This window comes from Pantherophis guttatus, chromosome 11 (genome assembly GCF_059756535.1).
Source record: "Pantherophis guttatus breed Tessera chromosome 11, ASM5975653v1, whole genome shotgun sequence".
NCBI classification, from domain to species: Eukaryota; Metazoa; Chordata; class Lepidosauria; order Squamata; family Colubridae; genus Pantherophis; species Pantherophis guttatus.
Window position 1 is genome coordinate 3,326,884 of NC_142073.1, and position 14,901 is coordinate 3,341,784.

At 41.0% G+C, this 14,901-nt stretch overlaps 1 protein-coding gene across 1 annotated transcript in view; it reads right to left on the reverse strand.

The window, feature by feature from the left end:
* CDH13 (cadherin 13) overlaps nucleotides 1-14,901 on the reverse strand; it is a 425,229-nt gene that overhangs the window by 101,653 nt on the left and 308,675 nt on the right. The window contains exon 7 of the mRNA XM_034426532.3: nucleotides 5,738-5,916. Within this exon, the coding sequence (XP_034282423.1) occupies nucleotides 5,738-5,916 (179 nt within the window). The remainder of the gene's footprint in view (nucleotides 1-5,737; nucleotides 5,917-14,901) is intronic.

Sequence of the window (14,901 nt, forward strand, 5' to 3'; positions counted from 1 at the left end):
CAACTTGGTAAGATTACATGGTTCCTGCGAGAAAGCTTTTCTCCACTCTGCAATTGTGTATTGATTTAATAAGAACATATTTTTCCATCCTTCAAACTCTTGAGCACTACCTCCGAAAACACGACAATGTTAATGTGACTAGACAGAGGGGCGACAATGAACTCTTACATGGATTGAATTGATCTGTTTCAGTGTTACTTTAGATTCAAAATTTAAATCTTTAGTTAGACAAAAATTCATTTTGTGTTCTGGATCTGGGCTGCCACAAAGAACAGGGAGTCAACCGATTCTCCGAAGCCCCTGAGGGCAGGACAAGAGGTAACAGGTGAAAGCTCAATAAGAGAGACTCAACCTAGAATTTCAAGGAGAAATTTCCTGTCAGTGAGAACAATTAGTCACTTGTCTCCAAGGGTTGTGGGTGCTTCATCACTGGAGGTTTTCAAGAAGAGATTGGACAGCCATTGTCCAGAAGGGTAGTGTCAGCTTGTAAAGCATTCCTGTAAAGCAACTGCTCTCAAGTTGCCATAGGCAGGAGGTGGGGAAACTGATGGAGCAGCACAGCAGCCACAACCAGAAGCACATTCCACACATACCTTTCTCAAGGCTGTATCCCAGGTTACTGGAACCAGCCTAAGAGGCGTGATCTCTACAGCCCGCAAAAGTGCTCCGTTGGAGAATATGATTTATGACACACCCTGGGAGGAGGGGGGAAACAAGGTCATAGTTGGGCCATAAATTATGTGGGGCAGATCTGACTTCACTTGGGTACCTGCCAACATGTTTCTCCTAATAAATAACTGGATTTCTTTTGAAACTTGGCTCGAGGCTCATGGTTTAATTAGGGCATCAGTCGGAACTCTGACAGGTAAAGGTTCTCCTGTTTGAGCAGGTGGTTGGATAGAAGACGCCCTAAGTCCCTTCCAACCCTATTATATGTTCTACAAAGTTTCTGACACATTTGTAGAAAGCAGTCTCCTTCTGATTCCCAACTACCATTGCTTCAAGTTAAAAAAAAAAGGCTGCCCCTTCAATTAAAAAAAAATGCAAATTTCATTCTACATTTAAATATCTGTGCAAACACAAAGAGTTCAAAAACGAGAAGTAACTGCCTATTTTTTCTTCTTTTGCTCAGATGAGGAAAAGGCAAGGGGAAAACGAATTCCTCCGTTTTAAAGGTCGCCTTTATTTATTTATCGCTTTTAAAATAGTAAGAGAAAAAAAGGAACAAACACAAAGATAATTATGGCGAATCTATTCTCGAAGAAAATGCAGAAATGTGCTTTAAAAACTGAAAAAAGGGGGCTGAAAAAAGGGGGGAAAGGGGGGGAAGTGTAATATATTATTAGAAAAATTAACAGACTTGAAAAAGCATCTGAACATTACTTAGTTTTCATCCTTTAAGACCGAAGAATGACTGTCGCCTGAGAAGGTCATACACATAATTAGATAATGGAATTTGTCACCATCAGATATCGTGCTAGACAACAATTAAATAGTTGAAATGGCAGATGGATCAATTCATGAAAAATTGAGGCATTTGTGATTGCAACTCTAGAATACTTTAAATTCTAGCTATTGGCAAGTACATGTCTCTCTTCTTGACATGTACATGAGCTTTTCAAAGAGTTCTTGTTTGCAGGTGACCATAACATAATCAGAGCATTCTGAATTTTGCTAAATGACTCTCAAAAGTTGGGTGAACTAATCCCAGTTTTAGGTGCAACAATGGTTCTTCAATGTGGACAACTTATCGCTGGTAGGAATTGCATACTGCCTTCCCCAACAGTAACAATAGCACTTAGATTTATATCCTGCTTCACAGTGCTTTACAGCCCTCTCTAAGCAGTTTAAAGAGTCAACCTATTGCCCACAACACTCTAGGTCCCCGTTTTACCCACTTTGGAAGGATGAAAGTCTGAGTCAACCTTGAGCCTGGTGAGATTTGAACTGCCCAATTGCAGGAAGCTGGCAGGCAGCAGAAGTAGCCTGCCGTACTGCACATTAACCAGAAGTGGTATTCAGCCAGTTCACACTGGTTCACATGAACCGTCGGTAGAAATTTGGCCACGCCCTCAAACCAGCCTCTCGCTTGCCCCACCTACCATGTTCGTCACCGCCATGTTCTTTGTGCACGCGCATCCCATTGCCTTGCAAGTCTAATAGGATGCACATGCGTGAAGAACATGGTGGCTACATGGCAGCAGCTTTTTCCATGACCTCCGGTACTTTTCGGCGGCCTGCAGCCTGCGGCCAGCTGCCACAACCACAAAGCAACTCTCAAAGAAGCAGCAGCTGGCTGGGGGCCACTGATAACTCCTGTCAGCTTGCCTTCCAGACTCTGGACCAGCCTCCGTGGAAAATAAGCAGCTCGAACAAAGAAGTGGTGGTGGGGGAGGAAGCGGGGCTCGGGCCGGGGCTGCTAAAGGAGAGGAAATGGGGGTGACTGGTGAAGGGAGGGTGGGGGTAGATAGGTGGAAACTCAAAATTTTTTCCTTCCTTTTCCTGTGGGCGTGGCTAGGTGGGGGGGATCATGTGACTGAGTGGGCATGGGCATGAGTGACATCAAGTTGGCCATGCCCCCTAGCCACGCCCACCGAACCGGTAGCGAAAATTTTTGAAAGCCACCACTGACTCTAACCACTGCGCCACCGTGGCTCAGTGAAATGGACAAAGATCTGGGGCCTATTTCTATATATTTTAGACCTCACTAGAACAATTTAAAGTCTTGCTGTTTTGTGTGCCTCAGGGTTTAAATAGGGAGGAAGGGCAGAGACAGAAGTAATTTCTAATTAAAACACTTCCTGGTCAAGATGAAGAAAATTAAATTTTAGCTCTAAGAGGGAAAGAAAATGAGCTATGTCATGTTTCATTTTCTTCAGGCCACGAGCTGTCACTTCAGCTTTCTTTGGGAGAGAAGTTATTTGAAGATGACATAATTAAAATATTGGAATGGCGGTTTTAAGCATACATGACAGTTGTTTATTAAATTGGTACACAACCGGTGGTTGGGTTCCCCCCCCCTTTTTAAAAAAAAGTCTTATTTCTTTTAGCTGAACACTGTGTGGTGTTCTTGATATTATTTATGCCCTCTTCTGCTTGCATAGCGCTTCTCCTCATCTTTAACCAGCTGGTGAAGCAACAAATTATTTTGACCTACAGGACTTTTCTTTTCTTTTTTCTGAATGAAGTGTGAATCCATAAATGTGTTTGATAATGAAAAGATACTCCGAAAAGAATTTAAAAAGTTTTAAATTAAATGAAAGGGATTAGGCCAAATAGCTGTTTTGGTTTTAAAGGATTCTGGGTGAGGAAGTCACCGATAGAGGAGGTTATTAATGAAAATGAGGTTTATCACGTAATGGCTAACTAATCATAGGTCCATAGTTTTGAAAATAAGTAAGTGAACAGCTACTATGTAGGACAGACAGAGAGAGAAGAGTAGAAGACCGCATCCATGAACACCAATCAGCAGTCAGAAGACATGAAAACTCCCAAATTGTGCAACACATGGACAGACTCAACTGGTTTCAACTGGGAAATTGTATGCAAAAAGACTCACAATTCCAAGACAATTCTGGGAAGCCTGGCACTCAGACAAATCAGCCATCGACAAGCATATAGAGATAAACAACATCTACATACCATTCTAAAGAGACAGTCAAAAGGCTAAAAAAGGAAACATCTATGGAGATTCTCCATCCTCCAGGTCATGGTTGTTCCAAAGGTGCTTTTTCAAGAGGCAACTGGACTTTCTGGTTTTTCTTTGAAGAGGTTTCACTTCTCATCCAAGAAGCTTCTTTAGTCAGTCAGTCAGTCAGTCAGTCAGTCAGTCAGTCAGTCAGTCAGTCAGTCAGTCAGTCAGTCTCTCTCTCTTTCTCTTTCTCTCTCTCTCCCTCCCTCCCTCTCCCTCTCCCTCTCCCTCCCCCTCTCCGTCTCCCTCCCTCCAATCAAGGCACTATCAATTCAACCAAAGCAAGCAAGCTATAGTAACTCTATGGTTTAAGCTACTATACAAACCCATGTAATAATGGTTTAATCTATCAACAATAGTTTAACACAATGAGAGAATCCAGTCTAGGTATGATATGAAATGCACATTTTCTCTAATCCTGCAGTGGTTTTTTTTTTTTAAAAAAAAAATAGAAGAAGGGAATAAATTGATGGGGAAATATTTAGAGGAAGAAAGCCAGGGAAAAGTTTAATCTCCTGCTGAAAAATGTCAAATATATTCGCTGAAGGGATATCCTCAACGAAACCAACCCTTTTGATACTTTTTTTTACACTGAATTACTTTTAGCATTTTTTTAAAAAAAGTTGAGAAAACTGGACTTTGTGTTGGAGCAAAACAAAGAAACAGTGGTAAAAAATGAGATTGTTCTGGGGTTCCTTCCCAATTTCACACCAACATTTTAATCAGGATTCCAATGCTATTTATTTGTACTCCCCCCCCCATAATGGCAAAAAAAAAAAAGTACTCTCCTCGGCAAAAGCTGATAGATGTTCATGTTTTATAAATGATTCTCCAGCTGAGTCAACGCATTTTGAAGAGCGAGTGAAATCCAAGTAAGAATTAAAGGAAGGTTTGATTGACATCCTGGAGATTCTTCCTACCCCCCATTCTTTAGGGTATAATTCAACAATTTATCTACAGCTAGCTCTTTTCAAGGGAATGGCATTTATGTCACAGATGTCTGTCAATATTTCGCTTGTGTTTTAATTGCACTAACTTAACATTTAAAAAGCATAATTAGACGCAATACATAACTGCCTTATTAGTCATGCGATGGGTTATAAAAATGGGACAGCTGGGAGGCTTTGTCCACTGACTGTGGGTGGATAAACATAGGGAAAAAGCCTCTTATCTCAGTTCCTAGCTGGTGGTAAGCCTGGAATCCCTGAAGTATCTCACTAAGGTTGAGTTCATATTCCCACCTGGCCATAAAGCTCTTGGGATGACTTGGTGGTTGCTCAGCCCAAATATCATGTCTATATTTTTCGTTTCATATGGATATTTTAACCAAAGTGCCCAAAGCTAAGAACATCTTAAAAGAAGGGAATATTTGCAGCTTAGGGTTGAACTGTGGGCTCCTTGGTGCTCTCTGACCTTGGTTGCTTTCTTGCAAATGTTGCATGACCCAACTAGGTAACATCATAATTGTTAGGAGGGAGTGGGGTATGCAGAGAGAAGGAAGAGGAGGAGGAAGAGGAGGAGGAGAAGGAAGAGGAGAAGAAGAAAGAGGAGGAGGAGAACTGTGAGTTCTTGGTGCTCTCTGAACTTGATTGTTTTCTTGCAGATGTTGCTTGACCCAAGTAGATAACATCATCGGTGCTAGGAGGGAGTGGGGTATGCAGAGAGGAGAAGGAGCAGCAGCAGCAGCAGGAGGAGGAACAGAAGGAGAACTGTGAGTCCTTGGTGCTCTCTGAACTTGATTGTTTTCTTGCAAATGTTGCATGACCCAACTAGGTATCATCAGTGTCATCATCATCATCATTATTATTATTTATAAAGTGAGTTGACCCAGACAACACACTGCTCACTAAGCACTTATGGATGTTATAGAAAAAAGTATAAATAAAATAAAATAAATAAATAAACAAAACAAAACAAAACAAAAAACAAATGGCCTACTGAGTTCCAGGTAAGGGGACAAGGTGAAAAATAGGCAGTAACCAATAAGCCTTGCATTTGTTTGAGTCTGTTTTGGTTAAGAAGTCATGGCAATGACTTGCGACTTACTTCACGGTCCAACATGGCTGGAGACACCACCGTGACAATGTCTCCTTTCTCTGGGTCAATGTAGAACATGTTCGGAGATGGTTTGTCCGGAGTCTGCTTCAGAATGTTGTATCTCAGCACAGCATTATCTGTAGAGGTGTCATCTGCATCAAATGCCGTCACCCGCATAACAGTACTTCCTGGAGAAAGGGGGAGAAGCACAACAAGTTTTTATTTCCAGCAACAAGGCATTGAACCAGATTAACCCACTGACTGCTATCCATTTTGCATCTAGCTTGTAGGGTCCGGTGCTTCTTGTTTAGAAAATAGAGATTCCGAGAATTTATGAGAAGAGAAAAAAAAATGAGTTGAATTGAAACAATTCTCGGTTATATCATTTCGTTCTTCTTCTTTTTTCACCTAACTAGATAGACAATATACATTAGAGCAGAGTTGTTCAACCTTGACAATTTTAAGACTTGTGGAATTCCCCAGCCAGCATGAGGAAGCTAGTTACTTTCTCCTCTTACATAAGGCCTCTGAAGTGAACTGGATGAGGGAGAGATAGATAGATAGAATGAGTTGCTCAAAGAAAGCCACAAGTTTCCATGGTCTATCGGTTCCATGGTTTCACCCAGGGGTGTCCAACCTTTGCAACGTTAAGATTGCGGACTTCAACTCCCAGAATTCCCCATGCTGTCTGTGGAATTCTGGGTGTTGAAGTCCACAAATCTGAAAGTTGCCAAGGTTGGACCTGGATGCATTAGATGTTTCTAATGGATCCGACTTAAAACTGGATTGCAACTGTACCAGATGCACAAATGATAAGATAACTTTATTGTCATTTTTTTACTACTGCGAGCACACCAGCCCACATTAAAAATGAAATTCTGTTGCCTGCTCAAGAGAAAGTGTATATCTACCCAAACACCTACATAACACACATATACACATGCTATGCATATACATAAATATATACCTGCACCATCCACACACACACACACACACACACACACACACACACACACACACACTAATCACTGTCCATTTTAAATACATAGTGGGAAGAGATAACTTGAGAATTCACAAGGCTGATGCTATATGGAACAAAAATGATGGGATTTGTTTTATTTGTTTGTTTCTTTGTTTATTTAGTCAAACATGTACAAGATAATAGAAATAAGTATAAACATGGATATGAACACAGGAAATGGGGACGAATAAATGGGGACAGTAGGACAGGGACAGGAGGCGCGCTGGTGCGCTTATGCACGGCCCCTTACAGACCTCTTAAGAATGGGTTGAGGTCAACAGTAGACAGTCTAAGGTTAAAATTTTGGGGGTTTGGGGAAGAAACCACAGAGTCAGGTAGTGCATTCCAGGCATTGTCCACTCTGTTGGTGAACTCGTAGTTTCTGCAATTGAGTTTGGAGTGGTTCACTTTAAGTGTGTATCTATTGTGTGCTCGTGTATTGTTGTGGTTGAAGCTGAAGAAGTCATTGAGAGGTAGGACATTGTAGCAGATAATTTTATGTACTACACTTCGGTCAGAACGAAGGCGTAGTTCTAAGTTGTCTAAGCCTAAAATGTCAAGCCTGGTGGCATAAGGTATTTTGTGACTGTATAATCACATAAAGGGGCACTTAAAGGAAACCCAAAGGACCCCTAGTTTATTACAACATATCCAAGTCACTATCTTCTCTTCTAAACAGCCCAGCTTGTTCTTCAAACCTCATCAAGGGGGATATATTGATGATTATTCCCTTGCAAGGGATGGATGGGGCATTGAGCAGGACACATTCTCCCACATTTCCTGGCGGAGAACTTATCCTCCGCTAACCATACGACTGTAAATTCAATTAGAAGCCTTTAATGAATTTTCCATGCCCACCTCATTAAGCATATTCTTCTGCAGCCTAGTTATCTCCCCCGCTGTGAGCAAGTTGTAATTAGAAAAAGCAGGGGATTATTAACCCTGAAGTGCGAAGGCCACTCGTACTTTTCCAGATCCGGCGGCCCAATTTACTGGGAGCAGCTTCCGTCTCTTGCATTTCAATCGGGACTTATCTCTCCTTCACCTGCAGTCCAACTTCTGAAATGAGGTTCTGACGAGACAGCTGCCAGAAAGCTTAGCCTGAGTTTGCTGCTCAGAGTCCCTTTCCTTTTGCAAAAAAGTCAAAGGGGGTGGGGTGGGGGGGGCGCTGAGAAGTTTTTCTTCTTCCGCTTTTCTTTTTGGTTCTGCATCTTGAGTGTTTTCCTAGTTTAATGGCAGCATTTCTAGCCCACCCACCCCCAATCCCTTGCATCGTTTCCCCGGTCTCTAAGGCATGGATAAAACATTTTTTTTCTATTTTTTTAATTTGATTTATATGCTGCCCTTCTCCGAAGACTCAGGGCGGCTTACAATGCGTTAAGCAATAGCCTTCATCCTTTTGTATATTTATACAAAGTCAGCTTATTGCCCCCACAAACTGGGTCCTCATTTCACCTACCTTAGAAAGGATGGAAGGCTGAGTCAACCTTGAGCCTTGGCGAGATTCGAACCCTGCAGTAATTGCAGGCAGCTGGTCTTAATAACCAGCTTAATAACAGGGTGCCTTAAACCTCTGTACTACCAAGGCTCTTTTATGTCAGTTTGTGGTAAGCAAAGACAAAATGGCACAAATGATTCTGTGTTTGCTGCTTTTTGGGGTGGAGTGGGGGCTAACATCCAGATGCACTACTGAGCTCGGATAAAATGCTGCCTAATAATGAAAGAGGCACAGAGGGACTAAGGTTGCTGCAAACGATGTGTCAACGGTCTAAAAACAAAACCCAGGAAGCAAAAAACCTGTCTAAGGTAATAGTCTATGGAGATTCTCAGTCATTCAGGTCATGGTTGTCCCAAAGATGCTTTTTCAAGAGGCAACTGGACTTCCTTGTTTTTTCTTTGAAGATGTTTCACTTCTCATCCAAGAAGCTCCTTCCATTCCCCAGCAGTCAGAGCTGCTTCTTGGGTGAGAAATGAAATGTCTTCAAAGAAAAAACAGGAAAGTCCAGTTGCCTCCTGAAATAGCATCTTTGGGACTATCTAGATCAGGGGTCTGCAACCTTAAACACTCAAAGAGCCAGTTGGACCAGTTTCCCAGTGCCTGACTATTTCTTGAGTGGCCACAAAATTAGCATATGTAGTTGAATTAAATGTTCTGTTTTCTTCTGAAACTTTTCTTTTCTTGGATTTATCCATGGTTGGCCTACCAGGGGTTGAAAAGCTCAATAAATCGCGTGCTGGCAGGTGTCACATATTGGCGGTTGTGATGCATATTTTGAGTGACAGGGAACCGCAGCAGAGGGGTGAAAGAGCCACATGCGGCTCCAGAGCCACAGGTTGCTGAACCCTGATGTGATCTAAAATCGGTAGAGACATTTAGGTGCTTCCTTTTATTGACTTCCAACTGTGAGGGACACCCCAGCCAAAAATCAACCAACCAACAATTCGCATGCACAGGCAGCGAACCAGTGGCAAACCACAGAGGATTTCACCACTGAGCAAGAGCATTAGTTAAACCTGTGACGTATGTGGAAAACCAGCCTATGACAAACCTTCCACCCATGGAAGGCATAGATTGACATACAGTTGTTTCTGCACACACAAAGGAGGCGTCAATCGATTGATGGCAATTGCCTCGGTCAAACGCAGAAAACGAGAATTCCTGTGGCACAGCAGAACTTTAAACACAGTATTTGAATTGATGTGGTGACCCGTAGCTAGTATATGTCTCACAATAGTGGAAGGTGGCATTTTATGGCCATGGTTTGCTGCTGGATTACTCAGTACCTGAGCGGTTAAGCTCATGGCTTACTTTGGGCAACTCATTCTCTCTCCAATCCAGTTCATTGCACAGATCTTTTGTTAGAGGAGAATGTGACCAGGTTAAAGACATGGCTGGTGGAGGGAGGAATGCTGGGAGTTGAAGTCCACAAGCCTTAAAGCTGCAAAATTTAGAGTCGCCTAATTTAAATCGACCCAACTAAATAAGCAATACCCATGGAAACAGGAAACTGTTCCTGATAGGCCACCATTGTGCTTTTAATCTGACGATTGGGTGAATGCAGTAGGAACGAGAAGAAAACTAGACTCCCTCAACGATTATGAAAAGCATGCCTAATTCATTGTGATCAAAATAAATCAACTTTTTAAAGAAGTGGCATGGTGAAGGGGAAATGGCTGGCTGTGACACTCATCACAACTAATTACATGTTTGACTGTCAATTTGTACTTTAAAGAAAAACAAACTCCCGGGAAGCCACAACAAATAAAATCTATTCTTCTTTCCAATCAAGTACATTTGAATTGCAGCTGCAAATATTAACTTATGGCTGTTGTTAAACTTGGAGGCTTCACCCAGTCGGTAGTCTGTTTAGAGAGGATTAATGAGCTGCAGACCAAGTTTCCCTACAGTCTCCAAAAATTCTGTTTTTCCTAATACACACAGCTATTCAACTCAAGACTTTTCAAAAGTTCAACTGCCCTTTCCAAATTCATTTATCTTAGAGCCTTGGGTCAAACCAGGGGAACCCTGAATTTATAGCTTCACGTATTCTTTTACTAGTAGTTTTTCCGTCTAATAAATTCTAAACGATGCCAGTAGTAAAGCTCATGGCATCCTTGACAAATCAATTGGTGATGCAATGGAGAGTTAGGTTCTCGTCTACAAATCCATCCAGATGATTTAACATTCATCCTCAAATCCAAAGAAGTTCTTTTACTTTCCATGAAATGAATGTTTCAGCTTCAGCTATGAGAAAGTTGCAAAAAATGGGAGCATTGTTTTCTGATAGGGGAACTTCCCAGAAGGATCTTGGTGGCTAACATGAGTTAGCAAACATTCTTCTTGTGAAGATTGAATGGTAAACAGCTGATAGACTTGATCCTCACTCTGCCAAGGACCTTGGAGTACTCATTTCTAAAGATCTAAGTGCCAAAGCCCACTGTAACAACATTGCCAAAAAGGCATTAAGAGTTGTTAACCTAATCTTGCGTAGCTTCTTCTCTGGTAATGTTGTACTACTAACTAGAGCATACAAAACATTTGCTAGACCAATTCTTGAATACAGCTCATCTGTCTGGAACCCACATTGCATATCGGACATAAATACAATTGAAAGAGTCAGGAGATATTTTACAAGAAGAGTCCTCCATTCCTCTAACAGCAATAAAATATCTTATGCCACCAGCCTCCAAATTTTGGGCTTAGACAATTTAGAACTACGCCGACTTCAGTCTAACCTAAGCATAGTACATACAATTATCTGGCACAATGTCCTTCCTGTCAATGACTACTTCAGCTTCAACCACAACAATACATGAGCAAATAATAGATACAAACTCAACTCAAATAATAGATTCCAAACTCGACTGCAGAAAATTTGACTTCAGCAACAGAGTGGTCAATGCCTGGAATGCTCTACCTGATTCTGTGGTTTCTTCCCTAAACTACCCAAAATTTTAACCTTAGACTATCTACTGTTGACCTCACCCCCTTCCTAAGAGATCTGTAAGGGGCGTGCATAAGAGCACCAACGTGCCTACCGTCCCTGTCCTAATATTCCTTTTTACTTACTCTTTTCATGTATTCAAATTATGTTTATACTTTTACCTGTTATCTTATATATGCTTGACAAATAAACTTATGATTATGATGATTATGATTATTAATCTGTAGGAGAGGAGCAGGCTGAGTTGGAAGGCGGAGTTAAATGTGTCATCGGTTTGGAATCATTGCACAGCCAGAAGAGACCCAAGTCCAACTCTTATGAATTCTGTTGACTCTTTATTTAAGTGCCAGTTTAGCTTTGATCATATTCTTGTGTATAGGTAGCAATAATAAAGTCTTCAGGGCTTTGAACTTCTTCAATGTTCCTGGTTCTTTTTGCCTGACATGATGAGGTGGAAAGAATGCTTAGCATCTGATCAAGTCAAACAACCATTTATTAGGGTTAGGTTAAGGTCAATAGCTAAACAGAAAAACACTTATACGCGCCACCCTCTGAGCTTCTGAAAACAAGGGAAGTTCTCCCAGCACAATCAACAATTCCTGGTATTTCTATCAACCTTCTTTCTGTTCAAATTATAAAACTGCTGCCAGGGATTCTTACACTCATAAAATATTCCCTTTCGCCAAACAGGAAGCTGCCCCAAGCTGCAGTTCTCGTAACTCACCATATGGATCAACCACAAATAGAAGCTAAGGTTTCCAGGCCTAAACTTAGCTTCTCCTAACACTTCTATTTCCAGTACTAGTGTATGTATAGAATTATTATTTTTTTCTTCCATAGATGCCATATCTATGTAAAAGCAATCCAACATTTTAAATGTTGATTATTTCTAGCACATGACACTCTCTGGACTTCCTTCCTTAGTGTAAACATAGAGTGTTCCACTGCAACCATGTGAAATGTTAAAAATATTGCTAAAGCTACCGAGAAACAAGTTAAAAATCTCAGGTATGACAGCAATCAGTCAGAAATGACTTATAAGGCAAAGCAATTGTACATGGGAATTACTTTCCCACTGAATGTTCACATAAAACATGAGCCCAGAGTGGAGATTTATGGTCAGGTCAAATTTTAGCAATTTCAATGTTTAACCTCACCCACTCTCTCTCTCTACCCCGCCTCCCGTTCCTCACCCCAGAGAATTTTATACGTGTTCGGATTTAAGAAAGTATTTATGTGCTGAGGTTACATGGAATGAGTTATGTCCACCCTCATTTGTAGAAGCAGCATGTCAATGTCGCATCTATTGAACATGAGCATTTGTTTAAGAGGCTGGGTTGAAGGTGAAATACGATGATGCCATTGTGGGAAACAGAACAAGGTTTGGGACAGGCTGATCAGGATAAGATCAAACCAATGAAATTTAATAAGGAAGCAGAAAGCACCCAAAGAATTTTTATGTTTGTATCTCCTGTTGCTTTCGGCCAGCGAAGTCAACAAATATTAATGTTAATGTAATGAATGACAATTAGAAGGAGGTAGTCATCAAGATTGTAGTATTATAATTATTATAATTTTTGTTGTTGTGATTTACACAGTATCCAGATGTTCAGACTGGATTTGTCATTTTTATCCAGCTATCGTCTTTCTTAAGGACCTGGAATAAGCAGATGTGGATATTTGATGCTGTTAGAGGTCTCATCACAGGATGTAAGCTGTTCCAAGTCCAACTGCCTTTTGCAATTGACCGATGGAGATTTTGTCAATGCCCATGGTGTTCAAGTGATACACCAGATGTTTTGGAATTGCACTCAAGGTCCCTGTTACTATTGGTACTATCTTTGCTTCTTCTTCTTCTTCTTCTTCTTCTTCTTCTTCTTCTTCTTCTTCTTCTTCTTCTTCTTCTTCTTCTTCTTCTTCTTCCTCTTCCTCTTCCTCTTCCTCTTCCTCTTCCTCTTCCTCTTCTTCTTCTTCTTCTTCTTCTTCTTCTTCTTCTTCTTCTTCTTCTTCCTATTATTATTATTATTATACCAATTCTAATAGTCTCTGATTAATGATAGCGTTATCATTAATCATTCAAAAGCAGCTGCAACCATAGCACCAACACAGCCTTCACACAGTTTCTTCGCTAACGGGGAATCAATAAGCTTTTTGAAAAATGTCAGCATTCTTTGAAAGCTTGATCAACTTATTGATGAGAAGAAGTAAGAAGCGGTTTATTGATGAAGTTCTCCAGTGAAAACTTCTGAGCCTATGTAGCAATCATGGAATAAGTGGAGAAGTCTTCTGGATAGATAACCAATATGATCTACTTCTTCTCCTAAACTTGAAGGACCCACAATTCTATTTAAGACAAGGCATTTTCAGTGTGGATTTCAACTATGAACCTACATGGAGATTGTCCTTTTTGCTTGTGAGACCCTTCTGTATCCTTACAAGGCCAAATGGGCAAAATCTGTATTTTTGTCTCTTTTTACAGATTACTACTTCACCTGGCAACTTTCAATCCGAGCTTTTTTATGATTAACCTATTCTATTGCACAAGTGCCCTTAACTTTTGGTTTATTCTTGGCCAACTCATCGGTTCCCCCACTAAGCGAGCCAGGATTCTTTGCCATAATTCAAATTTGATTTCGGATTTTACAGGCTGTTTAAATGCAGGCGCAGGCTTTATAGTCTAGAACGGCTAAGCACAGAGCTTACAAAAAGAAATAAATCTTGAACAGGCCTCTGCCTTATCTTTCCTTTCTATAACAAACATCCCTCAAGCTGCTGCTCTTCGGCTCGCTCTGATTTTCATCTTGCATTTGCTGTTGAGTTGAAGGGAAGTTGGTGAAGTAAAATGGCAAGAAAAAGGAGGAAGACATAGGTGCAAACGTGTGCCTGACCATGAAACTCGTGTGCCCGGAACAATGGAAAGGTTCAAGTCTTCACACTAAGCCATCATTGGTTTGGCTTTAGATCAGCCTGTTAACTATTCTCAGTGCCTAATAGCAATAGCACTTAGACTTATATTCTGCTTCACAGTGCTTTATAGACTTCTCTAAGCGTTTTACAGAGTCAGCATATTGCTCCCCAACTATCTGAGTCTCATACATAAAGCATTTTACCAGGAGTTAAATCCAAATTTTTTTTCCTACCGGTTCTGTGGGTGTGGCTTGGTGGGCATGGCAGGAGAAGGATATTGCAAAATCTCCATTCCCACCCCATTCCAGGAGATGCAAAATCTCCATTCCCACCCCACTCTGGGGCCAGCCAGAGGTGGTATTTGCCGGTTCTCCAAACTACTTAAAATTTCCGCTACCGGTTCTCCAGAACTGCATTTTACTAACCTCAGGAGGATGGAAGGCTGAGTCAATCTTGAGCCGGTCAGGATCAAGGGAATTGAATTCTTGGCAATGTGAGCAATTAGCCTGCAATACTGCATTCTAACCACTGTGCCACCACGGCTCTTGGTTAACCATGGCTTATAAGTAAATCACAGCCTTCTTTATACCAAAATTAAAACAATTATAGCTAAGGGGTGAACCAAGGGTATCTTTCAGCCTCTCTTACCTAATTTAGAGAAAAGGGGTGGGGGGAGGAAGTGTGTATTAAGAGGAAAACTAAAGAAAAGGGGGAAATGAATTGGGTATGACCTGCTATTGACAATATGAATAAATATAAATCCTATATAGCATATATTCAGTGGTTAGATGCTGGCTTTG